Here is a 27,700-nt window from a genome sequence, read left to right as displayed (position 1 = left end):
GTGGGACTCGATCCCAGGACCCCAGGATCAGGACCTGAGCTGAAGGCAGACACTCAACCACTGAGCCACCCAGGCATCCCACTACTGCCAATCTCAATAATGCTTCTTCTAAAGCATTCAACACTGCCTATTAAGAGATTTCCCTTTAGAAACTCATTCCCATTTTTGTTGGTATGTCAATTTCGTGAAAAAGTAGTCCCATGGCCAGTTTTCTTGACACATATTGGTCCAGTAAATGACTGGAACATTAAGACAGCTGAATAGATGATGCGAGAGGTTGTGTCTGCAGCTCTCTTAGAAAACCACAGAGATTTCTAAAACTCAGACTCTGAGAATCTTCCTGTCCCAACTGCCTCACTTTAAGTTTGAAGAAAATAAAGCTCAGGAGAAACGAGGCATGCCCCCATACTTAATGAGTTGGGGTGAGGGAAATAGTTGCTTCCAAGAGTCCAACTGTCAAAAAAAAAAAAAATTACCTATGCAGAGTTGCTTTAATTGTCACATAGTTTTTAAGAATTCCCGGGAGAGGTTGCCTCTCTTGTTTTTTTTTTTTTTTTAAGATTTTATTTATTTATTCATAAGAGACACACAGAGAGAGGCAGAGACACAGGCAGAGAAAGAAGCAGGCTCCATGCTGGGAGCCCAATGTAGGACTTGATCCCAGGACTCCAGGATCACGCTCTGGGCCGAAGGCAGGCGCTCAACCGCTGAGCCACCCAGGCGTCCAAACTTTTCTTGATTTTTTGAATTCTTTTTCTTTATAGTCCAAAAATTCTTCCTTTGTCCTCAGATGACAGGGGGAGCAGTGTCCCATATGATCAGAACTTCATTAAGAAGCTCCTACTTTCCACTGCCAGGTGCATTTAGGGAGCAGATGAGCCATTTTTAGGCATGCTCTTGCCCTTTAGAAAACAGTGTGACAGGCACTGAGGGCACTGGCTGTTATATTATATGTTGGCAAATCGAATTTCAATTAAAAAAAGAGAGAGAACGGTGTAGTTTATGAATGGGATGAAAATTTTTAAGACACGAACTGCAGGTTTCTTCAATCCCCCCTGCCTCCCTAACTGTATTCGGTGCAATTACTCTATGTGAGCTACAATGCATATATTTGAATGAGGTTCTCCCCAAATGAGCCAAGGTGTCTTACCAAGGGTCCTCTCCTTGCCTTCCAGTTTTACGGGAGCCCTATACAGTCCGTGTGGAGGACCAGAAAACCATGAGAGGCAATGTTGCGGTCTTCAAGTGCATTATCCCCTCCTCGGTGGAGGCGTACGTCACCGTCGTCTCCTGGGAGAAAGACACCGTGTCACTCATCTCAGGTAGGTGGGGCATGTCCGGGATGCAGAGTGCGGGGCTGACCTTCTTAGAGGCTGTTTCAGGTACTGAACTGGGTCTCTGGCTATGTGTCCATCCTAACTGTGAATCAGCGTATGGATGGTTGGTGGGTGTCTGATGATTGTGTGCCATCAGTGCTTTATATTGGTTTTGTGGCATGAGTCAGATATTCTCCAGTGAATTGACTGATGGGTGGAAATTAGTTACCGTACATCTAGCCATCGTGTTACTTCTCTGAGGCAACTTTGGCTTATTTCTCCTGAAAATAGGGCAGTAGGGTTTTTGCACCTGTGAGACTCCTCAGTGATATGCTTATGGCTAATATCCTGAAACTATAATCTGAAAATAGAAGCTCTGGTTTCGACTATTGTGACCCTTTCAGATATCTTAAGATCTATGTGATGCCTTTGACTTCTTGAAGATTCAATTCAGAATATGTATTCAGCACAGATATATCTATATATAGATATAGATATAGATCTATGTAATTTATTGGTTTATTTTCAGAACCTGGAAATGATGCAACTGAAATTTTGCTTCTAAGATGTTATGGTTCCTTTCTTATGGTGTTTAAGTTGATTTCTGACCTCCTTGGCTATTGATCTGGAAAGGCCTTGTAGGCAGGGTTCACTGCTCCTGTTTTGCTCATCTTTGGATCATAAGTGACTGTGGGCTGGTTTTTGGAGAACAGTGGTGATGAGCATCTGATATGTTGTAAGAGGTTATAAATGCTGGCTTTTCTTTACATGTCTGTGTGAATGTGTGTGCAAGTGCGCACACGCTGCTTTCATGCAGTTCTTAAATACCACCAAAATTTTGCTCATTTATAGAATAAGAGATTGGAACTAAACTCTCACAGTGACTTAGCACTTCTGTTTTTCAGCTTATTGATTTTCTAGACAGTGTCGGTTACCATACAAGGACCATTAAAACAATCATTAAACCATGAGAAAAAATTAAATCTTTGGGCTTTAAAGTATATCCAGCAAACTAGCGTGTAACGGATGTTTGCAGGTTTTACTCAACACTCTCAAGTCAGAGTCCCTTGAACTTCACTGAATATATGCCTTGCTGTTGTGTTGATTAATCATCATAATTTAACTTAAAGTATTGAGAAAATACTGAGCTTAATGGCTGCATGTGATTGCAAATAATCATAATAGACTCACTTGTACACTTGTAGTTGTTGTGTGTTTTTTTAAAATTGTATTTATTTATTTTTGGTAATCGCTAAACCAAACATGGGGTTTGAACTCATGACCAAGCGTTGTGCTTTCCTGACTGAGGCAGCCAGATGCCCGTATTTGTTGTTTTAGATTAATGGTCTTAATGGCTTCTCTTTTGAGGTCATTTTAGTTTTTTAATAGCAGATGGAGAGATTCGATGACAAGTCCCTCTGGCTGAGCCCAGGCTCAGAGTGAAGGGTACTCCCACTCACATAGTGAGGGCTTGTGGGTGTGCCGAGGGGCAAGATGTGGGACAGTATTTGTGATCTCCCACACTCAAGAATCTGGGTGGATGGAGTCTGGACCATCACAGCACAGCCATCAAACAGCCTCCAGGATTTGCTGTGGAGGGAGTGTCAGGAGGGAGGGTTATAAACTGCCTCCCTGTGCTTCTAATTGAGGACACATATGCCATTTCTGTTAATATTTGATTGGCCCAAGCAAGTCACATGGCATATCTGACTTCAGTGAGATGTGCCTGGAAGGAGAGAACAGCTGGAGATGTGGGTGAGAACTAGAAATATCTACCGAAGGCTTTATATGCCTATCGATGTGGCTATCCATATCTATAGATATGTTTTATATGTTCATAATATAGGTTATATTTATAAAATGTTCTGTGTGCATCCTTATGTTTCGTTGGCATCTTTAATTAGTTTTATAGCTCTTCAGGTTTCATCTTGGTGCAATGGATATGAAGACAATTTTTCTTCAAACATGAACCTAACTAAATAAAATAAAAAGAATTGTATATCTGGTGAGCGGGGAGAGGGTGCTGATATGCAAATGCAGAGTTGGTGTCTTGCTGATAGGTTCTGAGGATACCCACATCTCCTCAATCATGCTTTACCCTTTGGCAAAAATTTAGAAAACGATGTGTGTACCATGGATGAGCACTTGGCTTTTCTTTTTTCTCACAAAAATGTCCAGAAAACCAATATCCTATAGGCTTTTTATCTCATTAAGGAATACTTCAGTAGCAAGTTTTTGTTTGTTTTTCAGGAAGCCGTTTAATCAAACACAAGGTAGTCCCACGATCCTCCACGTGGCTCCGATGGTGTCTGTGTGCACGTGTGTGTGTGTGTGTGTGTGTGTGTGTGTGTGTGTAGAGAGAGAGAGAGAGACTGAGACACATGCAGAAAGAGAGTGAGTCAGAGTTGTTTTCATTCTCAGGGAGTTCAACCTGAGAACAGGGCTCCGGAGCAGTGTTATGATCTGTAAGTAGGAACCTAGTCTGGAAATTAACCCTGTAATGCAACTTGCCGTAGCTTACTGTTGGACCCTGTTTCCAGCGCCTGAGCTCAACCCATCGGAGCTGCCAAAAAATGCCCAGGGAAGGAGGTTATGATGCCACTGGAGGTGATAATATGGTTTAAAACATGGTGGTGGGGGGGAATCTTAATTAATAAACTAGTTTTGGATGGTTTTGGTGGAGTAGGATTACATTTCTCCCAGGTGGCCAGAGCCCTGAGTGGGGCAGGGCACAGATAACCACATAAAGGAGACAGGGAGGTTTAGAGGATGAGCCTGGGGCCTCCCTCCTGTAGGCAGCAGGCACTAAGTGGTGAGGGAGTGCCAGGGATTCTCAGCAGTAGGGGCAGCCTGGCACAGTGCAGAGGTCCCAGGGATCCAGCAGCTTTTCTGAGTTAGTGCTCAACTCCAGCAAAGATATCCCGAGTGTATGCACGGCAGGTGGTCTGCAAAAGTTTAATTTGTCTGTGATTTGTAAATAAACTCATGACCCCGGTGCCTCCTTGCTGAACTGGTTAGATTTGGTGGTTGGCAGGGCGATCACCCCAGGTCAGTCTTTCTGGGATTCCGGGACAGCCCAGCCGACAGTGAATCTGGCTGGGAAAGCTCCCAGGAAACACGCCTGCTCTACACACATCGCTTCCTTCAATGGAGGAAGGGCAGGAACTAAATCCACCATGGAAACGAGGCTGTGTGAATATCCCACCACAGTGGGTAGAGTGGGAAGAGAAGACTGGGAGCGGGGCTGATCCAAGAAAGCCAGAGCTCCCACAGGCCACACAAGGCCTTGGCCAGTGTCCCTGCATGCCTGGGGCTTGCAGCAGAAAGTTGCCTGCACAGGGAGAGGCCTGCCCGCTGGGGGTCCACTCTTGTCCCATCAGCGTGGGTCCTACTACTCAGCCTCTTGGGTCTAGGGCACCCCAGGGGAAGGCCAGAGCGGAAAGGCCTGCTCTCGGTCGGTGAGCATATGGCTTCTGCAGACCTTCTAAGCCAGGGCTCTTTGGAATCTAGGCCAAGGTAAGTGGGTATCTACCACCTAGGAAATCCTACCAATGAAAAAAAATTAAATATCGGTGTATTCTTATAAAAAGAAAGGAATGGCTTCTCTGGGTACATCTCACTAATTTTTGCCCTTTACTTTGGTTGAGCAAATCAATGGCTGGGCTATGTTCTTGCCGGAGTCAGAAGCACCAGTCATGTCTGTCTGGGCTTCAACGTGAGCTGCATGGATTCATCAGCTGTTCCGACAGTTGTGTTCATTAGCTTCTTACACATGAAGTCATGCACTGATTTCTTTCTGGGGAGTTTTTGGTTGGCCTGACTCTAGACTCAGGAATCAAGCTGTGCCTCTTTGTCAGATAAGGTCATTAGATCACTGTATTAAGCACCTAAATGAGTTCACTTCTTTTAAACGATCTTTGGAAAGAATCCTCCAATGGTCTTGTTATGGACTAAATGTTCATGTCTCCTTAAAATCCATATGTTGAGGTCCCAACCTCCACTGTGATGGTATTTGGAGGTGGAGCCTTTGGAGGGGATTAGGGTTTGAGGAGGTCATGAGGGTGGGGCCCTCCCTATGGGATTAGTGTCCTTAAAAGAAGAGACACTAGGGCTCTCCCTGTCCACCGTATGAGGACAGTGAGCAAGTGGACATCTAAATCTCAGAAGAAGGCTCTTCCCACAACCCGACCTTTCAGGCAGCCTGATCTTGGACTCCCAGCCTCCAGAACTGTACAAAATAAATGCTTCTTGTTGGGATGCCTGGGTGGCTCAGCAGTTGAGTATCTGCCTTTGGCTAAGGGTGTGATCCCGGGATCCGGGATGGAGTCCCGCATGGGGCTTCTTGCAGGAGGCCTGCTTCTCTCTGCCTCTCTCTCTCTGTCTCTCATGAATAAATAAATAAAATCTTTAAAAAACAAATGCTTCTTGTTGAAGCCACCCAGTCTGTGGGGGTGTGTGTGTGTATATGAATTTATATATATATAAAAATATTTTAAAAATATATATATATATAAATATATATTTATATTATATATAATATTTTAAATATTTAATATTTATATTTAAAATATAAATATATTTATATTTTATATATAATATATTCATATATTATATATAAAATATTTATATTTTATCTATATGTAAATATAGATATAAAATGGTAGCCGGAGCTGAAAGTAGCAATCCTATAATTCCCCCAGGGGAAGGAGAGGCACATTATGAGTATCACATAATGATACTGCTGTGCCCTCTGCTTTGTTATCTTCCTGGGCTCTTCACCTGGCCACAGGGTAGCACATGGTCAACCTTCACACTCATCCTCTGGCAAATGGATGATAGGAACTGGTGACTGTATGGAGGGAACGCACCTCAGGGACAGGTGCACACTGTGCATCGAATGTCCTCAATGAACAGGATGGATCCTTCTTACCTAACAAAAGAGCCAGGAGAAGCAAGGGCGGTGATGTCCATGTGCATTTTCAAACGTCCTTATCGCTTCTCTTTCTCTAAGCACAAATGAGAGACTTTTAAATTTCAGAATATTAATGCAGCCCAATAAAAATGTAGTAGCTTGGATAGCGATGTGCCTTGGGAGGTAGTGCTGATGGGGAGATACCTAAGAGCCCAGCTCGGCAAAGAACAATATCGACAGCTTCATATTTGGGTTTTCGCTCAGTGGCCTGTTGTGGGTTTCTAACCGATTAGGGAGGCTGGCGACGAGAGAGCCCAGCATTCTGTGTCTGTTTCCTCTGATAAAATTCTGAGAATCTCACTGGGGGTTTAGCTACATTAACATCAAAGACACAGCCCAAGGGTAACCGGATTTGGAAAATGGAAACAGTGAACATATTACTATTCCCTGAGACTCTGCCTCCCTCTTTAGCACTGGCCCAATTTTCTGCTGCGCTATTTCCCATATGAACACCTTTATTAGCGATGACTCAAGGAGAATTTTATCTCTTAGGATCAATGAGTTCAAGTCCACGGATGATGATCTTTTTCCTGTGTTTTGGGCAAAAGTGAGCAATTTTCTGCCCACATTAAATATCAGAGGACATTAGCCCAGCACTTGACATGAAACCCTCGCTGCAGTTTATGGATGCAGTATTTGGGTCTGGTCAGCGTAGATAAGGCAGGATCTGTGCCCCCCCTCCCCCGGGGGTGGCTTCTGCTCTCAGGGAGTTGAAGGGTGAGATTACCCAGTTGAGTGTGGTGTGAGCTTGGTGACGGGCAGGGGGACACACACCTTCAGCGTTTTTGCCTGGGGAGGTACGGAAGTTTTCACAGAAGTGGTGGTCCTTTTAAGAAAATGTTGGTGTGCATTTTAGGATGCAGAGACTAACTACATCATAGATCCAGTCACCCCAGTTAGGCAAGGTTTTCATGTTTCAGCAAATGTAAACGAAGAGCAGGTTTGATGTGCTCTGTTGTCTTCTGGAGTGCGGTGGGGACACAGCTGCCGGGGGCAAGGACGGCTGTCATGTGGCCGGGTGTCTCTGTGGTCGTGCTCCTGCAACCATAAGACCATGTGTGATCTCGCCCGCCTTCTAAGACACTCGGATTTTCCCTTTACTAGTCACCGAGCATTTTCAAGGCAATCTGAGACAAAGCTGCTCAAGTTGCCATGGTGATAAGACCCAGTTCTGCCCTCAAGGTGCTTCTGAGTGAAGGGAATGAGATCAGAATGATTAAGGGGACAGGCCGCTCCGTGGCCTGAAAGCCGGGTCTTTGATTTTAAAGGTACCAGGGATGTGGTGAGCACTGGGTGTTGTATGCAACTGAGGAATTACTAAAGTCTACATCTGAAACTAATGACGTGGACTTTGTTGGCTAATTTCATTTAGATAAATAAAAATAAAAGTACCAGGGAGTTGCAGGAACAAAGAAAGATTGCTTTCTCGTTTGCTGAAAAAGAAATTTGTAGGTCCAAATGGAAGCTGTTAAAGGAACTTTCTTTTTCTTTTCTGTTCTTTTCTTTTCTTTTCTCTTTTCTTTTCTTTCTTTTCCTTTCCTTTTCCTTTTCTTTCTTTTCTTCCTTCCATCCTTTCATCCTGCCTTCCTTCCTCCCATTCATTCATCCATGCACCAATATCTAACATCTATCAAAGTATCTATCTTCTTTCTTTTTCTTTTTCTTTTTTTCTTTCTTTCTTTCTTTCTTTCTTTCTTTCTTTCTTTCTTTCTTTCTTCTTTCTTTTCTTTCTTTCTTTCTTTCTTTCTTTCTTTCTTTCTTTCTTTCTTTCTTTCTTTCTTCTTTCTTCTTTTTCTTTCTTATCTATCTATCTATCTATCTATCTATCTATCTATCTATCTATCTACCTATCTTGATTTTCAGCAAGTAGGAGCCTCATTGCAAACACTGGATATTAGCACAGGAGGGATGTAGCAGACTAGAATTCGGAAGATGCAGAGGTGTAATATTTTCACTGTGCTGTATTTTGGGCAAGTGCACAGGAAGGGAGGTGCCTGGTCTCTTTCTTTGTTACAGCCATTAATTGATTGTCCTTTCTCCACTTAAGTCTATTTTCACTAAATTAGTCTTTGCATGTTACTCCACTGCCACCTGAAAGTAATTAAAAACTTTGCGGTGCAGAGGAAACCCTCCTGACCCTGGGAACGAAGGTCATGTTAGATGAGTGGCTCAGGTCTGGCAGTCCGGAAATAAACCACTGGTGAGATCCTGGAAGGCCCAGAGTGAACAGAAGTTCTACTAAGTGTCAGCCTTCAGAGAGAACACGCATTCCCGTTCTCAAAATTGGAAATTGTATTGAAGATTATAGCTCAAAACAACAACAAAAAAAGTTTTTGACTTTTGAACTTCTGGGACAAGTAGACACATGGCTAAAGACATGTTAACATAATATAAGAAAGAAAAGAAAGAAAGAAAGAAAGAAAGAAAGAAAGAAAGAAAGAAAGAAAGAAAGAAAGAAAGAAAGGAAAGAAAGAAAAAGAAAGAAAACAAAACAAAGGCAAGGGTGGTAGCAAATTTATCCCGGAGCATCTCAGGATGTGTGTGTGTGTGTGTGTGTGTGTGTGTGTGTGTGTGTGTGTGTGAGAAACACCCCTTCTTCCAGGAAAGTATTGGGTTGTTAGGTCAGCCTAACACTGCTTGGTTTCCCACCAAGAACCACCAGGGGACTAGGGCTGCTGATTGCAGCTCCCACAGATTAGCTGGTGACTAGGGAGCGAGCTTTTTTTTTTTTTTTTTCCCTGCCTCAGCTCCCTTATGTGGAGAAAAGATGGCTTTCCTGGTCCCCCTCCTAATAAAATAACAGATTATTAAAATTCAAAATTGAATGTTTCATTTCTCAAGTCAACTTTTTTTTTTCTATCTTAGATTGAACCTCACAGAATATTTATTTTATGCATTTGTTGGAGGTTCAGTGGTTTCCTAGGAGGACTCCCAGGATGCAGCAGATATTTTTACTCACCTCTGTGATTTATTACAGGAAGAGGATACAGAGCAAAATCAGCAAAGGGAAAAGGCGTGTGGAGAGTTGTCTGAAGGAAACCAGGCACAGGCTTCCAGGAGTCACATAGTCACTTAATCCCCATAGCAGGGAACAATGACAATGAACATGAAATACTATCTACTAGGGAACTCATTAGAGAATCAGCGTCCAAGGATTTTACTGGAGGCAGGTCACGTGGGCACCCTCTGCCTGGCAGGTACCAAAATTCCAGAGTCCCAGGAGGAAAGCAGGTGTTTAGGTGTTCAAGAAACCATATCATTTGTATAGTTTAGACACAGTGAGGTGGTGGGAACCCTCCTGAAATTCCATTTCCTGGACACCAGCCCAGCGTCAGCCTTGCAAACAGGTCTGTTAGGGAAAAGCAATTCCAGACCTATCATGTTAACTCCTTTCTACACAGGGCAGTTTTCTCGGTGATGGTGGCTCATGCTCGTCACCCATTCAACAGTCACTTTTTGGATGTGCCCAGCACCAAATGCTGGAGAAAGCACATGAGTAACATTGTCTATACTCTAAGGGTTTTATCGCCTCATCATATCCATGTTTCTCCAAGCCTTTAGGTTGCTCTCACTCCCATTTTTTTTTAATATCCCAAAACATATAGATCCAGAGTCTTCCTCTCTCTACCTAAATGTAAACGGAGTTTCATTTGGTCTCTGGCTTTTAGGGACCTCCTGTCTGCTCTCTCTATGGGGTTTGGTTCTCTCTAGACATGACACAGATGGTCACCCATGTCAGTCAGTTATGATTTGGACCCAAGTGCACTTTCTGGTCTCTTGTTCATCTGTGAGATTTTATTTCAGGAACGTTGAAGGCAATGAAGACAATCATACGGTCATTAATATTACTATCGTCCAGCTGATGCTGCATCAAAGCATCAAAGCATGATGTCATGCATCAAAGTATGTTTAGGCAGCATACGACCGTGTAAGAAAGCAGGATTCAAGATTTGTAGACATCATTTTTGACTCAGGATAAGAGATCAACATGAATTCAAGGTGAAGACCTGAGTTAAGCGTGGACTGTATCATATGGGGCTTTTGGTGCTGTTTCCCTTGTGCTGGGCCAGCCCAAGTGGAGGAGAGTCCCTCCCTAGGTGGACAGGTGGCAGGGGCCCCAGAAAACTACCAGGTGGTGTCACAGGGCCTGTCAGCCCATTGTGGCTTCAGTTCTGGGCAGATAAGACAGGACCGCAAAGCTCCCAGCTCCCTAGACTTCCTCTGTCCTCAGTAGCCACATGACCAGGAGAATCCCCAGCCCACACAGTTGCCACCGTTTTGTTTTCTGACCTCAGGCCTTCTGGGCATCATGAGATCCCAGGTACACTGGCCATTTACACCAGTTAGTTTTCACTGGTCCTTTTCCAGTTCCCAGATCTTTGGAGGTTTCTGTTGATTGCTCTTGTGTTGCTGCTGGTGTATTTCCCAAGCTTTTCCTCAGGTATCTGAAAATTGACACTCACAATCGCTCATGGATCCATTCTCCAGTCCTCAAGAGGTAGTCTCTTTCTGTTTCTGGAATCTGAACCCCGCTCTCAAAGACAACTCCTCCTATCCCAGATGTTGTCTTCATGTTTCCCGTCACAGATGATCCTCCTTCCTTGTGGTCTGTTCCTTGATCACATGCTGTTGTCATGACACCTCTTGCTTGTCTCGGACCTGTTTTTACCAGTGCTCTCCTCTGGGGCTTCTGCCATCATCTCTTTAGTGATTATCATATTTCTTATGACACAGATGTTTAGGCTCTCCAATTTTAAAGAAATCTTTCCCTTTCTCAACTTTCCATGTGTGTGTTATTATTTTTTTTTCCTGGAAAATTTGTTGAAAGGAGAGGCTGAACTCACTACTCTTCCTAATCTTGTGTGGTCTGGGCTCTACCACTTGCATGCTGTTGAAACTTAGATTTTCAAGGTCATCCATGACTTCTTAATGTCAAATCCCAATGGCAAGTTCTCTCTGACTTCCTTGAAGAATCTACACTGTTGACCCTCCTCTTCCATTGGTTGCCCTCCTTTGATTGGTGAACTGTACTACGTTGTCCTGGTTGACTTTCTCCTCTCTGATTATGTCTGAACTATTTCCTAACTTATCTTTTCCTCTGCTCAGAAATGTGAATAGACCCCCAAATTCAATCTTCACTCCCAGCTCCTTCCAATATTCACTTTATCAGTCATTTCATTTTTTTTCCCCAGGGCTTTATCCATCATGTCTATGTAGATGATCCTAACTTTGGGCCTGTCTTCTCTCCTGGGCTTGCTTATTCCCAACTGTCTGCTCCCCTCTTGCTCCCTTCTTGCCCCCTCCAACAGAGCATAACTAAAGCAGAATTCAGCATTCATTCTAACCACTAATGAATTTGTCTTTGAATTACTCCTTTCTTTTTTATCCCCCTGGATTTTAACTATTCGCTTCCAAAGTTTCACAAACTAGTGATAAATAACACACCTTAAAACGAAAGAAGTGTATACTATCATGGTTCTGGAGGCTAGAAGTGCAAGATCAAACTATCAGCAGAGCCATGGTCTCTCTGAAGTCTCTAGGGAACAATCCATTCTATGCATTTCTTCTGGCAGTTCAGCCAGTCCTTGGCATTCCTCAGCTTACAGATCTTTGCATCACTGCACTGTCTGCCTCTTTTGTCACCTAGCTTTTGTCCTGGGTATGTCCCTGTGTCTCTTCCCTTCTTATGAGTACACCAGTCAGGTTGGATTAAGGGCACACCCTACTCCGGTATGATCTCGTCTTAACTAATCACATTCATGACGACCATCTTTCCAAATGAGGTCATACTTTGAGGTTCCAGGAAGGACATGAATTTGGGGAGGATGCTCTGCAACCCTGTGTGTTAATAAATCCTTCTGGTTTCTTTTGACCCTCTCTCACACCTATTTTATATCTTGCTATCACCTGCTTGACAGCTAACAAATTTGTATCAGGTAAGATCTTGAAATAAAAACAATCTCAAAAGGAAGGAAACAAAGAACAGAGACTTTCAGTACGAAGTGCCCATACCTGAATGACCGTTCCCGTGCTGGCTCCTTTGCCCTGGCTCAGCTGTGTTAGAATGCCAGCTGGCAGACACACCATCAGCTGCTTCTCCCTCAGCTGTGTGTAGCCTGCCCTTGTGTCAGACTGGGCTGGAGCCAGGATGGGGACAGAATCAAGATGTTCCATGCCAAGACACCAGGGACTATAGGCAAACTGCTTGACTTGTATTTTCAGATCATTCTATGGACTGAATTGTGTCCCCACACTCATAAGCCCTAACCCCTGATATTTGGAGATAGGGTCTTTAAATGGTAATTAAGAGTAAATGAGGTTTTAAGGATTGAGCTCTAATCCAGTAGGACTATGGCCTTAGAAAAAAAAAGAGACTTGTGAACACAAAGTGAGAAGGAAAAAGGGCTCTTACCAGAAACTCGCCCAACCAGCACCCTAATCTCTGATTCCCAGCCTCCAGAACTGTGAAAAGTACATTCCAGTTGTTTAAACCAGTCTATGGCTTAAAGTCTATGGTACTTTGTTATGGCAGCCTGAGCCGACTCATGTAGATAATATGCATATACATTCACTTTCTCAGTCTACTTCTGCCACTTTGGAACTCTGCATGTTAACATTGCTCCCCCACCTGGTTTTCTGGATAACACTGAACATTAATAAATAACATAAATGAAACAGCTCTCATGCTTTTGATAAATGATTCTATTTTCAAGTGCAGTGGATATTTTTGTAATTTAAAGTTCTACGCTTCCCTCCCCTAAGGGAAAAGGAGACATTTATTAATGGAAAAATGAATAATAAATTTCCCAAATGGCTAGTCATCTGAAAACTTATATGCAATACCAAATTTCCCATGCGAGTAAAATCATATGGTATTTATTGTACACCTAAAACCAATGTAACCTTGTTGTCAACTATATTCAAATTAAAAAAATTAAAAATTTCCCCCAAAGTACCCAAATTCAAGTCAATCCCAAAATAACTATTTCTATTGTATAAATAATTATTTAGGATTGAAACATCTACAACTAAGCTTGATTTGTACTGACCTTGCTGTGTCCATGTGTGGGGAACTAATGAGAATATTTACATAAGTCCTTGACTGGCTCAGTTGATAGAACATGTGATTCTTGATCTCAGGGTCATGACTTCAAGCCCCACAATGAGCACAGAGCTTACTTTTAAAAAGGGGATTTTTAGAGAATATTTTTGTCTGTTTAGTTTCTGGAAACATAGTGATGATGCATACTATTAACCATCCAGAATTGGGCCTGTTTAAAGAATTGAAAATTTCCAGCTGCTCTGTGTGAGCACAGTCAAGATGTTCTTTGTGGAGAAGCTAATAAGCAGATACAGTAAATAAACAAAGACTGTTTTTAAAATACTCTTCCAGGGAAAGCTTCAGGCTCCTCACCTTTCATTTTACCAACAGTCTGTGTGACATCTTGGGTTGGAACTTAGAGAGATCTGGCTTTGGGTCCCAACTTCACAGCTGTGAGAGCTTCAACAATTAATTACCTTTCTGTGGAATTGGACAGTGTTTTGATACAGATGAGAAATGCCAAGGGAGGTGCTCTATGAATTAGAAGTACCTAGCCAATTCCTGGTCTCTAGCTATGCATTTGTCTATCTAGTCGGAAGGCATGAGGATGGTCTCTAAAGCTGATGTATAGGTACACATTCCCAATCCACCACAGCCCACACTGTGGCCTTGGGCTAATCACATAATTTTCTATGCCTCAGTTTCCTCAATTGGAAAACGACAGCAACAGCAATAACTATATCATCAGATGGTTGTAATGATTAAATGAGTTACTTTACGTATAATGCTTAGAGCAGTGTTTGACATAAATGTTGTTGTTGTTACTTATCTTCTGTCTAAAGTATCCCTGCTCCAGAAAGCAGGTGCTCAGGACTACGTGGTTTCCAAACAATAAGAAACTGCTTGTATGAGCTTATTATGGACTAAAAGCAGACATAATTCTATTTAAGAGGAATTATTAAAATGCCAGGTATGCCAAATGATCTGAAATCCTGCAGTTTCAACATGAAGGCATTAGAATGCTACTGAACTAATAATCTATTGGGTTTTATCAAAATAAACAACACTTGCTTTTTTAAATGTTTACTTTTCTTAAACAGAAATCAGGTAATGTAAAATGAGCAATGAACTAGAATGAGAGTCTCTTTACTTTTTACCTTACCCTCAGAGAGAAATTAGAAGACCTGTTTGAGGAAAGGTTTGAGCTTATTTAAAACACTTGCAACACTTTTGGGTTAATAAATGGCTGATGATATATGTCAGGTTCTATTGAACAATTTCTAATTGCCCCATAGGTGGTTATTCTCAGCAACCCCACTTCTCAGATAAGAATACTGAGCCTCACCCACACCCTTACCTTGTAGTTCTCCTTCTCTAGAAAGTAGAGATTTTGTATTTTGAAAAGTCTTTTGGTTTTCTATAGCACCCAAGTGTGTGTGAGTCAACAAAGGTTGTCAGTTGAATGACAAACAACTTCTAATAGCTATAACTTGAGAACAGGGACTTATTTAAACAAGAAAAACATTTTCCAATATGGTATGATTCTGGATAGTTGACATATCTAGGACATTTCATGTGGTTTGGAGACAATATGCTTAATGTTTTTTAAAACAATATTCTGCAACTAGAGAAAAATCCAAATAGAGAAACTGTCTAGGATAAAAATAATTTTCTTAATTTCAGTTTAAAATTGTTCCTTCCTTGGGCTGCCTGGGGGGTTCAGCAGTTGAGCATCTGCCTTCTGCTCAGGGTACGATCCCATAGTCCCGGGATCAAGTCTCACATCGGGCTCCCCGCGGGAAGCCTGCTTCTCCTTCTGCCTGTGTCTCTGCCTCTCTCTCTGTGTCTCTCATGAATAAATATATAAAATCTTTAAAATAAAAATAAAATAAAATAAAATAAATAAAATAAAATAAAATAAAATAAAATAAAATAAAATAAAATAAAATCGTCCCTTCGTCCTCAAGTATAACATTAGGATACCTGGCATATAATAGTAGCTTGATAAATATTTATCAAATTGAATCTTCAATGAGCAACTGTTCCCTTAAAATTATGGTATTTTCTTTCAAATTATTCTTAATGCTTTAAGAAGAGCTTTTACTTTCACATATATATATTTACTACTCTGAAGCTCAGTTTCACATCAGCTTCTTCTCCCAGTATGAAGAAATGTCTGGGCAGGCCAAATCTCATGCAACCTGGTTTCACAGCAGACTTTCACAAAATGATGATGTTTTAAGGGAAACAGATATTCCCAAATCCCCAATATTTATTATTCCCAAAGCAAAAGCTGTCCCCCATTATTTTCATGAAATTATTTTTGTGAACTTACAGTTCCATGCTGTGACATTTATTAAAATATAGCATTGATGGGTGAGTGTACAAGACAAAGGAGATTCTTACATGCCAAGACATTTAGGGGCCTTTTAGAGCATTTCCTAATGCACCAAGTCCACCGCCAAACCATCATTCCTCATGTTTTATTTTACTAATTTCTCTAAAGGGAGCTACACACACATCATCCCTCGGTAAACCCAGTCAACTCTTCTGTCTGGCTTTTGTGGGAGGAGTGCCTGTTTCAAACGTGGATCAGCATGCTTCACCAATTTCTGTTGCCACATATGAAAACTTTAGAATTTCTGTGTGGAGGAGGGTCAGAACATCTTTCTGATGTGGATGAGGGAGCCTTAGAAAGAAGGTCACATGACCAGCAGCAGGAGTAGTGGCTGTCTAGCTGGTGGGCTCACCCGTGTGAGTCCAGGTGATGATGGTAATGTTGCCTAGAGCATTGTTTATCTCTATCACAGGATCAGATTTGTGTTGAAAAGTTATTTAATGCAAAAAGGAGTCGTCTGGGGAGTGGATGGCAAAGTGGAGACTCAAACCTGGGATTTTCTTTGTGTGTGTATGATTGTTTTGCCCTAGTAACTTAAAGATCTTTTATTACTTACATAAGGCATTGTATTTATTTTTTTAAGATTTCATTTATTTATTAGAGAAGGAAGGAGAGAGAGCACAAGCAGGGGGGGAGTGGGGAGCCTGCTCAGGGCTCTATCCCAGGACCCTGAGATCATGACCTGAGCCAAAGGCAGATACTTAACTGACTGAGCCACCCAGGCACCCCAAGGCATTGTTTTCAAAGTCACCATTTGTGATTATATGACTCTTGTAAGAGATGCACAGGCGAGATAAAAGTACCCGATCAGGGCTTATTTCAAGTCAATGAGCTTACAGTAGTTGAAGGAGCTGCCCTCACTACTTCCGGCTTGGAACTGTTGATTTAAAAGAAGCTCATTGAAAATAGTGCTTCTCAACATAAGTCATTTTGAAATAGACTTACAATCCTGAGCTTCTGAGTTTTATTTCAATATCAAATATCTCAAATGCATTTTGATGCAAACAAGATGTTGCAGAGCTTGGAATGTGTGCTGGTAGCTTCTAAAATATAAATATATTCCTTTTGAGGCAGAAGTGTCCTTAGATAGATGTTTCTAGACTTTTTTTTTTTTTTTTTTTGGATCAGGGACCAGCTGAGGAAGTAATGCAAACTATAGGACAGTGGATCCCCAGGTAGCACATAAGCACCCAAACCTGCATGAATTCTGAAACCTCTCTGCTTCTCTTCAGATTTGCTACTCGTCTAACTCTCCCAACACCATCCTTACCTGTCCCCTCACCCAGACTAACTGGGTGTTTATCCCAGGTGAAACCCTCTGATAGACACATCAGGTGGTGTGTTTTTCTCTTTTCTTTTCTTTTCTTTTCTTTTCTTTTCTTTTCTTTTCTTTTCTTCTTTCTTTTCTTTTTTTCTTTCTTTTCTTTTGTTCCTTTTTCTTTTTCTTTTCTTTTCTTTTCTTTTTTTCTTTTCTTTTCTTTTCTTTTCTTTTCTTTTCTTTTCTTTTCTTTTCTTTTCTTTTCTTTTCTTTAAGTTTGACCTTGAAATCTTCAGCCTGATCCTTTTTCTGATCTTTTATTTGTCCCTGCTCCTTCTGCTCCCTTTGTTATGCATACATTTCCTCCACTGCTGTGCCCACTTCATTGTACCAGTAGCTTTCACTGCAATTGTTCTTGTGCAGGGAAAAGTGAGGGGCTTTTATAAAAAGCCTTCATCAAGTCATTTTCAAACTACAGATGATATTAGGAAAGAAGGGCTGTACTGAGTTTCCCCCTCCCTAATTAGATGGTGAAATTTTTAGTTCTTGGCATTGTTATCCATTTGAATTGAAACCCTATTATTGAAAAAGCCAAATGAACTTGAAATTGAGGAGGGCCATTTCCCAAAAGGGAATGCAGCCAGACTTGAGCCCTCTGCAGAAAGCCAAAGCAACACACCATCTGGGTGCACGTGACACGTGTCTGTGGCTCCGGGTTCTGAGTTTCAAGTAATAGTTTTTAAAAAAATTACTGGATTCTGGATTTAAAAAAAAAGTCTATATTGCAGATTCCCACCGCAAATAATCAAATGTTGAAGGAAAACAGTATCTCAGCCTTGCAGAGAGCCTTTAAATGATCCACAAAATTTATTCAGGGCCTATACACTTTGCTTTGTCTCCATTTCCTGTCACGCTTGTCCCATCCGTGTCCCAACTATGTCCCTCTTCTGCTGACTTCCACTTTATCTCCTGCCATTAAGTGAGGAGATATACCAGTGCATGTTTCACCCATTTCCTCTTCTGCAGAATTGTGTGCCATCCCATCAGCTAGTGAAGGAAGCCTGAACACACCATCACTGGCCATGTGCTCAGCGGCTCTCCAGCAAAAGGTTTCCACAGAGCTCCAAAGTCGATTTTATATGCGAGATGCACAGAGCCTCTGATTTCCTTAGTGATGAGTGATTTTCATGGGCTTCCTTGCATAATATATTTGCGGTCCTGAACATGTGAACCCAGGTGTATTTTCCTGAATCTTTGGCTCTTTGTTTACCGGATTTGATTTGTTGCTACAAAAGATGAATGCATATATGCTCCTCTCTTCCATTATCAAAATTACCAGAACGTTTATTTTAATTGTCTTTAATTTTATGTTGAGGTTTCAAAAAGAAATCCTGTGTAGATGGCGAGGGGATGCCCAATTATTATCTTTCAAGGAAAAGTAATGAAGCAGGACAAGCCGTTCTAGGTACTTAAAACATACACGTACTGTGCATTCATCACTGATAATCTCTAATTTTATACCTGTTTGCTGTACGTGGCAAAAATATATCTATAGTTGCCTCAGTTTTCAATTTAGAATCTAAGATTGAATTACTTCTTAACTAATAGTGGTTAATGTTTTTATAGATCTTTGATACGTACCTCTGGGAGATAGTTATTTAGAAGTAGGATCTGAAGGCCTAGGGATTGTGATTTAGGGTATGTCTGTTTTGGAGGATTGTTAAATTGTGACAGCATGAGTGTCAATGCTCCTAAACCCCACATGTAAGAGCAGGATGTTTAGGGTGAGGGGGCTTTGAACCTATGTAAAGGTTCAGTAAAGTTCTTTGTGTACATAAGGCTATTACATGAGATGTAAATCCCATTTTACAGAGAAGTGTGTTTGCTTGTTATCGACTATATCATATGTGACCAGAATGTAAAGCAATTTAGGATGGTGCGTTTTTTCCTTTCATTTAAATTTGGCTCATTTGTCTCCAGGCTCAAATCCTTTCCTAAAAGAATCAGGTGGGATAGAAACTATAAATTAGGGACAGTTACCTGCACTCAGTTATTGGAGTGGGTGTCCCTGCGAGGGTGTGCACACCAGGCTGAAATGAGGGAAGTGCTGGGAGAGCAGAAGGCACGTTAGCCGTCTGTATGGGTCTCCTCCTGCGCCCCCATATTCTCCCCGACGGCTGTGTGATTCATTCAAAGGCTTATTGATTTTTTTCTTCTCTGCACTAGCCTGCTGACCTGCTTTGTTGACAGGTTTGTGTGCATCAAACCGAGCTGACAGTCCAAACTGTGCTACTGGATTAGTCCCTGTGGTCTGGGACAAATATTTCATACCTCATCAGCAGTAAGAGAGAGGTCCATTAACACACCTTCCTGTGCCATGTCGTGAATTCGGAGACAGCAGCTTACAATTGGAAGCAGCTGGAACTACTTGTCGTAGTAAATGTGCAAAGTGTGTGTGTATTTATATGTGCACTTATGTGTGGCTGTATGATAGAGCAAGAGCAGTGGCTCTCTCACCCTTAGAAACAAACATTAGCCAAGATTTAGTTCTTAAAAAATACCTTTTTAATACCTAGGATTTATTTCAAATTAATCCAGGTATGTGGGGTAGTTGAGGCTGGGTGTGGCAGGAGGGGACCATTGCTGAAATGAGTGGCGGGTACATGGATACTCATTATGATCATATTTATCTTTTGTGTATGTTGAAATACCTATAATGAGAAGTTGAAGGAAAAAAACCCTGGATAACAAACCATAATACTTTATATTTGAACCTTCAGAGTACATGGTTAAACATGAACAATTGGCACATCATCAAGCCAGAAATAGGCAGATTATGAATGTCATATTTTAAAAATTAATGATACATTAAGTGAAGTGTTGTATTCCTGCTGGTTATGAGCTCTGAAATTCTGGGACAACACTAGAACCATAAAAAAAAATGTCCTTTAAAATTAGTGATGCTTCTCCAAATTGATAGTGTTCCTTCTCAGTTAATGAGATATTTTCAACCAGCATTTTCTCCGCTGTGTCCATGGAAAGGTTAAGAGGATAGAAAATGTTCATGTGGATTCTGGGCTTTAAAGAATTAGGAAAGTATATATTAAACAATAGGGACTCTGTTTAATAGGACTGGACACCACATACAGGAACACAGTTCCTATTGTTTAATTGGGCCGGCACCACAAATCCTCGTGATCATGGCAATTTTTATTTTTATTTACTTTTATCTTCCAAGACCATTCATGACATTCTGAGGCTACAATTTGGGAAGTGGTGTGTTAGAACTTAAGGTCACTAAAGCTAGTTTGTAAAAAAAAAAAAAAAAAAAAAAACAGTGGTGTTCCTTTAAACCTTAGGTTTAAATGATTAATGATGATTAATGGTTAAGTATGGTCCAGATGATGTCATAGAACCAAATGCCACCTATGGGTAGAACAAATCTGAAAATTCTGTTTTTCTAGAGCCTAACATAGAGGTGTCTCAGATTTTATCAGATTTGGGTTCTATTTTGTACCTCTCTAGACATCATTTTTCTCCTTTGTACTGTAAACCAAGACACCATCATGGCCAGCTCCAGAACAGTCTGGTATGGAGAGGGAAGGGGTATGTGTTTATGCTGAGCTGGAATAGCAAGAGGGCACCAGCAATATGGGTTCCTCAAGTGAGGCAAAGGTACCCAAGAGGGACAAGTTGTGGGAAGTGAGGCTGGGAGGTGGGCAGGCCCAATGCATGAACAGCCTTCTTTGCCCAGTCAAGGAGTTTGGATTTTTTTGTAGGGATGAAGGCAAAACTGTTATAATGTGGGTAGGGTGATGATGTGACTGTGGCTGCTGTATGGACAACAGTGGGGCGTGGGGAGTGAATGGGTCACTGGATGAGTGAGTACGAGGCATGTTGGAGACTTGATCAGATCAGCAGACATGGGGACAGAGAGAAGAGGACGGATCTGGGAGATGTTTGGGGAAGATTTGGGATGTTGGCTGATAGAGTGGGTGTGACAGGTGACAGAGCAAAGTCCTCGAGGACGACTCAGGTTGTTGGTGTAGGGAGTTTAGCAGATGGTAGTACTGTGAACAAGTGGGGGAAACCTTATTATTTAATTTCATCAGTCAGAAATTGATCAGCTTTAGGGGCACCAGGATGTCCTAGTTGGTTAAGCATCTGCCTTTGGCTCAGGTCATGATCCCAGGGTTCTGGGTCTGAACCCCGCATCCGGCTCCCTGCTCAGCAGGGAGCCTGCTTTTCCTTCACTCTGACCCTCCCTACTGCTCATGCTCTCACTCAATCACTCTCTCTCTCTCAAATGAATAAATTAAAAAAACCCTTAAAAAGAAATTGGTCAGCTTGAGTAATAGGGAAAGCCCCTTAGGGATGCTCTTCTTGTGGGGGGTGGGAGAGAAGGCCTGTAAGCCCTATATGATCACCAAAAATATCTATGGGAAGCTGGCTCAGGATGTGGTTCTCTTGCTTCTTTGTTTTGATCATCCTGTGGTCTTTATTCTGTGTCACCGTAGGCTTCACCTGACTTCTGGAGCCTCCATCCCACCACTGACTTCACCCTGTTCTTGACTGATTCAGGTTGGTCCAAATAAAGGCCAGTGGACAGTTCAGGCATCTGAGATAAGAAGGGAGGTGATGGGCTTCTCTTCTCAGCTGCCCTGCTCCAGACCCCAGGGACAACAGCTGAGCACTCATGGTGGTGATCACTCACTGTTTAATTTCACTACATAGATTTGAGCTCAAAGTAAAAACACCACAGGCACCTTTCTGCTCTTCGGTGTGACTGTGTGGATGTGGTTTCTCAGGGAAGAGCTGTGCTATGTCCCCTTGCCCACTGTGCTCAGCTTCCATGGAGCTTCCACATCATCTGGCCCTGATTCATCTTCACAATTTCAAACTATTTTTCTGCTTTGTCCATAGTCATCTGCTTCTCTATTCTTGTTTAGTATGTGCAGAAATTGTTTTCTTCCCCAGGCTACTGTATTAGCTTATCTTCTTTAGGAGACATTATTTTAACTTCTAAGTTTTATAATTTCCAAACTTCGGATCATTTTCTTCAATGCCTGTGATCTTACTCTGAATATTACTTCGTTAAGAACAGTGCATAAGTTTTCTTCTAGACTCATGAGGAGAGGAAAATAAAGTTTTATATCTTTGTAAGAAAGTAAAAGTGGTGAAAGGCTATCATGGAGTTTCTTTGCAGAAACTTTATGGGGTCATGCTTCTAATTAGAACATTAATCTAAATCATGTCCTTTCAACTTGTTTCATGCCTTGTCCTGCGTGAGACCTTCTCAGCTTCTGCTTTAAATTGGGGTGAGCTTGGGGGCACCTGGGTGGCTAAGTGGTTGAGCGTCTGCCTTTGGCTCAGGTCAAGATCTTGGGGTCCTGGGATTGAGTCCCACCTCGGGCTCCCCTTAGGGTCCCTGCTTCTCCCTCTGCCTGTGTCTCTCCCTCTCTCTGTGTGTCTCTTATGAGTAAATAAAATCTTAACAAAATACCAGGGTGTGCTCCTTCCTAACGGGATAGCAGAGTTACTTGGTGAACACCAAGCATTTTCTCTGGTACAAGTTACATGAAAAACACACATTTGACTTGTCTTCCCTTTGTTCTAACTGATGGTGGTTTAAGGAGAAATGCTGTCACTTGTGCAAAAGCAATTAGAGACTGGTTTTTAAAAATAAATTGTGGAGGAGATACTTGCAACCCATGTTCATAACAGCACTGTTCACAACAGCCAAACAGTGGGAGCAGCCTAAGTGCCCATTGACAGATGATTGGAGAAATGCAATGTGATACATACAAGAGAATATTATTGAGCCTGGGGGAAAATAAAAAGACAATTCTCACCCATGCTACAGCATGGATAGGTGTTGAGGACATGCTTTTGAATGGAATAGGGCAGTCACAACATGACAAAGACTGTATGATTCTACTTATGTGTGCTCCCTAAAGAAGTCAAATTCTCATAGACACAGAAAGTAGAATGGGGGTGCCAAAGACTGGGGAATGGGGGGAAGTGGGGAGCTGTTGTTTAAAGGGGATAGAGCTTCAGGTTTTCAAGATGAAAATCCCTGGAAATGGATAGTGGTGATGATTGCACAATAACAAAAATGTATTTGACACTACTGAACTGTACTCTTAAAAATGGTTAAGATGGCAAATTTTATATTATACATATTTGACCACAATTAAAAAATTTAAAAAGCAAATTATTGAATCTCCCCCTTTTAAATAATTGCATGGAAAAATGGGAAAACTGATTTTGTTCATAGATAAGACCTAGGTGACTAAATAGGATTGTATGTGTAACACTGTATTTTACAAACTACTTCAAAAACCATCATAAGAATTATTTTGTCCTAGTATTTTGTAAAAGAATGTGGTTGATGATGTTGAATTTAGATTTTTTTTAAAATTATAGCTGTATTGGAAAATGCCCTTAGAAAATGATAAAAAAAAAGTAAATGATAGACTTCAAAATTGTAATAACAATTGAAAAATATGGTCGTAATTTTATTGTCTTTAACCCTATGGTTATCTGAATGGTATATAACTGGGTTATAAGCTGCAAGAAAGCAGGGATTTTGATCTGTTTTGTTAATGTGTAGAACGGTAGCTGGCACAGGGTACAAACTCAATGAGCATTTGTTCAACAAGTTGCTTGGGGGATCTGTGTACTAGTTGCCACTTGAGTGTGTGGTGTAAAAATAGTAGGTTCCTAAACCAGTCGTACAGACCTTCAGAGATGAGGAGCCTTCCTTGCATCCAGCACATAATTACTTACCAGTGAGCATTTAGTTGCTAAGTATCTTATATCTCACGGTAAGTAATTTAAGCAGATTGTATAGATGAAAACACTGAAAAGCAGAGGGGCAGAGAGATTTGTCCATTATCTCATAATAGATGAGTAACAGAGGCACCCTCTGCTCACGACACTAAATCAGACAAACCATGTTTAGTGAGCACCTATCGTGTGCAAGCCCCGTGTGTGGCTTTGCAAATGTCACTGTGAATAAAGAGATAAGGAATGTGTGATCTGATGTGTGTGTGGAGGGGGATATAACTACTTTCTGAGGTTCTCCTGTACTGCCTCGTGTTACCACCAATATTTGTACTTGATTTTTTTCCCCTAATTACAGTCTTTTGGTGGGAGCATCCCTCAAGAGAGAGAGTAGGGGCCTGCATCATCTCTGTGTGGTCTGGAGTGACCTACATCTTACACGTTGTTATATGGTTGTTCATTTCTGACAAGGATATGACAGGCGGCCTCCTGTAGGGTGATCTATTAATTCGGTAAAGTTTTATCTAAGGTACTATCCTAGAACCATGTTTCTTAAACTGTTATGTGCATGTGGAACACCGGGACATCTTGTTAACATGGATTCTCATTCAGGTGTTCAGGGCAGGGTCTGGGACTGTGATTTTCTAACGAGCTCCTGGGTGCTGCTGACTCGGCTAGCCCCGGGGCCACACTGTGAGCGGCAAAACTGTAGGTCTCAGCCCTACCTGCACATTAGAACCACCTGGGTGGATTTTTATAAATACTGATGCCCTGTGCTTACAGACTCACCTTAAGGTGCAGGGCCCTAGCACCCATTATTTTAAAAGCTCGCCAGGTAATTTGAATGAACTGCTGGCCCTGAAGACCACTGCCATGGACAAGCCCAGCTGCCACTTGGCCGTCACCCTGTGTAACCGAATCCACTGATGAGACCTGGTGTAGACCAATGTTGCCTGTGGTCTGAGGAAGGTGGGGGAATTATCATAAGCCAGCTGCCGGCACAGGGACTAGTGTATAGGAATACGTTTGCAGGGCAAGTGAGTGATCATTTTCAGACATTGTAGACAACTGGTGAGTGACTTGATCCCATGACTGTGGTCTGGTGCTCCCGGCCCTGACTTCATGGAGGAAGGAGGTCTTGCGCTCTGGATAAAAGTTGGGAGGGAAACTGGAAAGAAAGTGGTGGAAAAATAAGTTTATATCTGTGGCAGATGAATGATGAATAGATGGGTGGATGATGGATGGATAGATAGATTATAGATAAAATAAAACAGGAAATAAATGAAACGAAGATCAACAGTACAGAATGGAGAGGCATAAATCCACAGTAGCTTGCCAGGCACTGAAGTCAGGGGGACAGACAGACACTCTGGGCGCGTCATTTCAACAAATACTCAGCAATATAAACGAGCATTTCTCTCTTGGTAGCATGTTTAAATAAAAGTAGAAACCAAGCCTTAAAAAGTTGCTTCTGGGTAAAGATAAGTTTCTCTTGCTAAGGACTCCTTTTCAGGTACCGTCCATTTGCTTCTCAGACATGACACTGTCTCAAGAAGCATGACCTCAAGTGCAGGGTGGGGGCGGGGACATGTGTTTTTCCATCTGAGCAGAAAGCACTTTCTGGCTGTTTCCTGAGATACTACTTTTATTGTGTTCTCAGATCCACACAGGAAATAGCTTCCGTGTGGTTTTACCTTCCTGACTATGCTCCTGATGTACCTGTTAGGAAACGTTTTCCTGGGGTGCCTGGGTGGCTCAGCGTTTGAGCGTCTGCCTTCTGCTCAGGTCATGATCCCGGAGTCCCAGGATCGAGTCCCACATCGGGCTCCCTGCACGGAGCCTGCTTCTCCCTCTGCCTGTGTCTCTGCCTCTCTCTGTGTGTCTCTCATGAATAAATAAATAAAATCTTAAAAAAAAAAAAAAAGGAACATTTTCCTCAGCAGGCCTGCTTCTTCAGGAGGAGCAGGGTCAGTGAGATAATGCACGGCCTACGTGGTTTTGAGGGTGACCCCAGCAGGTGGCCCCTACAGACAGGAAGGCCACTCCAGGAGCTTTGCAGTGTCCGTCTCGCAAAACACCTGCTGTTCTTTCCTGCAAGGGTTACAGCATGAGGCCGACCGAGGAAGCCGGCTAACAGGAGAACATGATGTTAATCGAGAATTCACTGACCACAGTGGCTTTTGGCAATTCTCGAAATGCCTTGCTGCACCTCACTTTGAGCCAATCCGTAGAGGCCTTGCTCGGGTGCCTGGAGCCTGGGCTTTGTGTCTCTCAGTGAGTGGCTCTGCAGACTGAGACAGCAGGGCTGGGCCATGAGTGCTGATGGCTTCACCACTTCAAGGACCACAGGGACAGGAAGACAGCCGCCGGGGACATCCCATACTCATCAGAATGCACCATCCCAAAGGGAAGGCTGGCTGTCATGATGGAGGACAGAAGGGGCCCCTGTCCGTGCAGGGAGGGGATGAGCAGGTGAGAATGCATGGAAGCCCGGTCCAGGCAAGGCAGCGTACTCAGGGAGGGCAGCTGTGATCTGCCGTCTAGCCACCCGGGATCTGGGCTGTGCCACTTCCCCTCTCGTGATCCTGGGCAAGTTACTCAGCACCTCTGCACCTCGGTTTCCTCCTCCGCAACATGAGGATGCTGCTACCACTCTTCTTCTAGGGTTGTTTTATGGATTCAGTGGGATACTGGCTGGAAAGTACTGTCAGGGCTTGGGATGCATGATGTGCATGGCCATCATCATCCTCATGGTTAGAGTGCTCTACCTACCAAGCTCATCCGCCGCCAGGATGTGGGTGCAGGGATGGGGATGGGAGAAAAGTTTCTTGCTCCCTTACTTGGTAGGTTTGAGGTGTGGTTGGTCCCTTCAGGTCATCTTTGATGACAGAAGGTCCCTAGAGGGAAGAAGCAGCCAATGATACCAGCACCTACTGTCCTGGGCTGGCCCTTGGGCAGGTGAGAAGCAGGAGAGAAGCTTGCCAAGTGCAAGCTGGGGGAAAGCAGACACTGCATCCGACTCATCTTCGAGCCACGGGGACAGTGGACAAGAGACATTCAGAGGTGCAGGGCAACAGGTCTGACCACTGTCCTGACATCTTTCCATCCAATGTCATGGCCACAAGAATTCTCTATCTTTTAGAGACAGGGCTGAACGTATTAGTTAAAGCTCAGTCAGTGACTCATTGGAGGAGTGTTCATTGGGTGTGGCCACAAGTCAGGTGTTGCATGGGTGGTGCATAGGGTGGAACAGTGAGCAGAAGTATGGGGCATCCTGGTCTCATTGGCCTGTGGTCCTGGGGAGGCCTCAAACCGTCATGCAAATGGCTCTCCAGTTATTCCTGTGGGACATGAGGGATGTGCCCCATAGATAGTGGCAAGTAGTCATTTAGCTGGGTAGGAGGCAAGGTGGGAAGGGAGCATTTGGGCAGGGAATGGCATGTGTGGGGCCCCTGAGGTAGGAGGTTTGAAGGAGGAGGGGACAGCCGTTCCCTGGTCACTGAGTCCAGTCTTGTCAGCTTGGTCCTGCTTTGGGATTTTTTTCTCATGCAGTCTACCACCAGGACATTCTGTCCCCAGAGAGTCACAGGGTCTGTTTGGTCCCTTCTTGCCCTTCAAATCATAGTGAGGAACACACTTTCATTGTACACCTGCCATTCCCACCACCCAGCCACTCACTGCCTCTTCTTCATAGAAGTTACTACCCTGGGAAGTTCTGTTGTTCACTTACTTCTTTGCTTGCTCCTCTTCTAAATGAAAGCCCCTGGAAGTAGGCCCTTTGTCATGTCTGGTGCTCTTCCTGGTGTTTAAAAACAATGCCTGTATGTAAGAATGAAATGTCTATATTTTAGATACATCTCAGGAAGGAAGTCAATATTTTTGAGTTGAGAGGGAATTGAAGGAGGACTTTTATTTTTCACTCTTAATA

The 27,700-nt window shown here is 42.6% G+C and overlaps 1 protein-coding gene across 3 annotated transcripts in view; it reads left to right on the top strand.

The window, feature by feature from the left end:
• DSCAM (DS cell adhesion molecule) overlaps positions 1-27,700 on the top strand; it is a 732,791-nt gene that overhangs the window by 138,615 nt on the left and 566,476 nt on the right. For all 3 annotated transcript variants that reach the window (XM_072807037.1, XM_072807038.1, XM_072807039.1), the window contains exon 3: positions 1,176-1,322. In XM_072807037.1, the coding sequence (XP_072663138.1) occupies positions 1,176-1,322 (147 nt within the window). The remainder of the gene's footprint in view (positions 1-1,175; positions 1,323-27,700) is intronic.

Source organism: Canis lupus, chromosome 30 (assembly GCF_048164855.1).
Source record: "Canis lupus baileyi chromosome 30, mCanLup2.hap1, whole genome shotgun sequence".
Taxonomy (NCBI): domain Eukaryota; kingdom Metazoa; phylum Chordata; class Mammalia; order Carnivora; family Canidae; genus Canis; species Canis lupus.
This window is presented reverse-complemented; position numbering and strand designations above follow the sequence as displayed.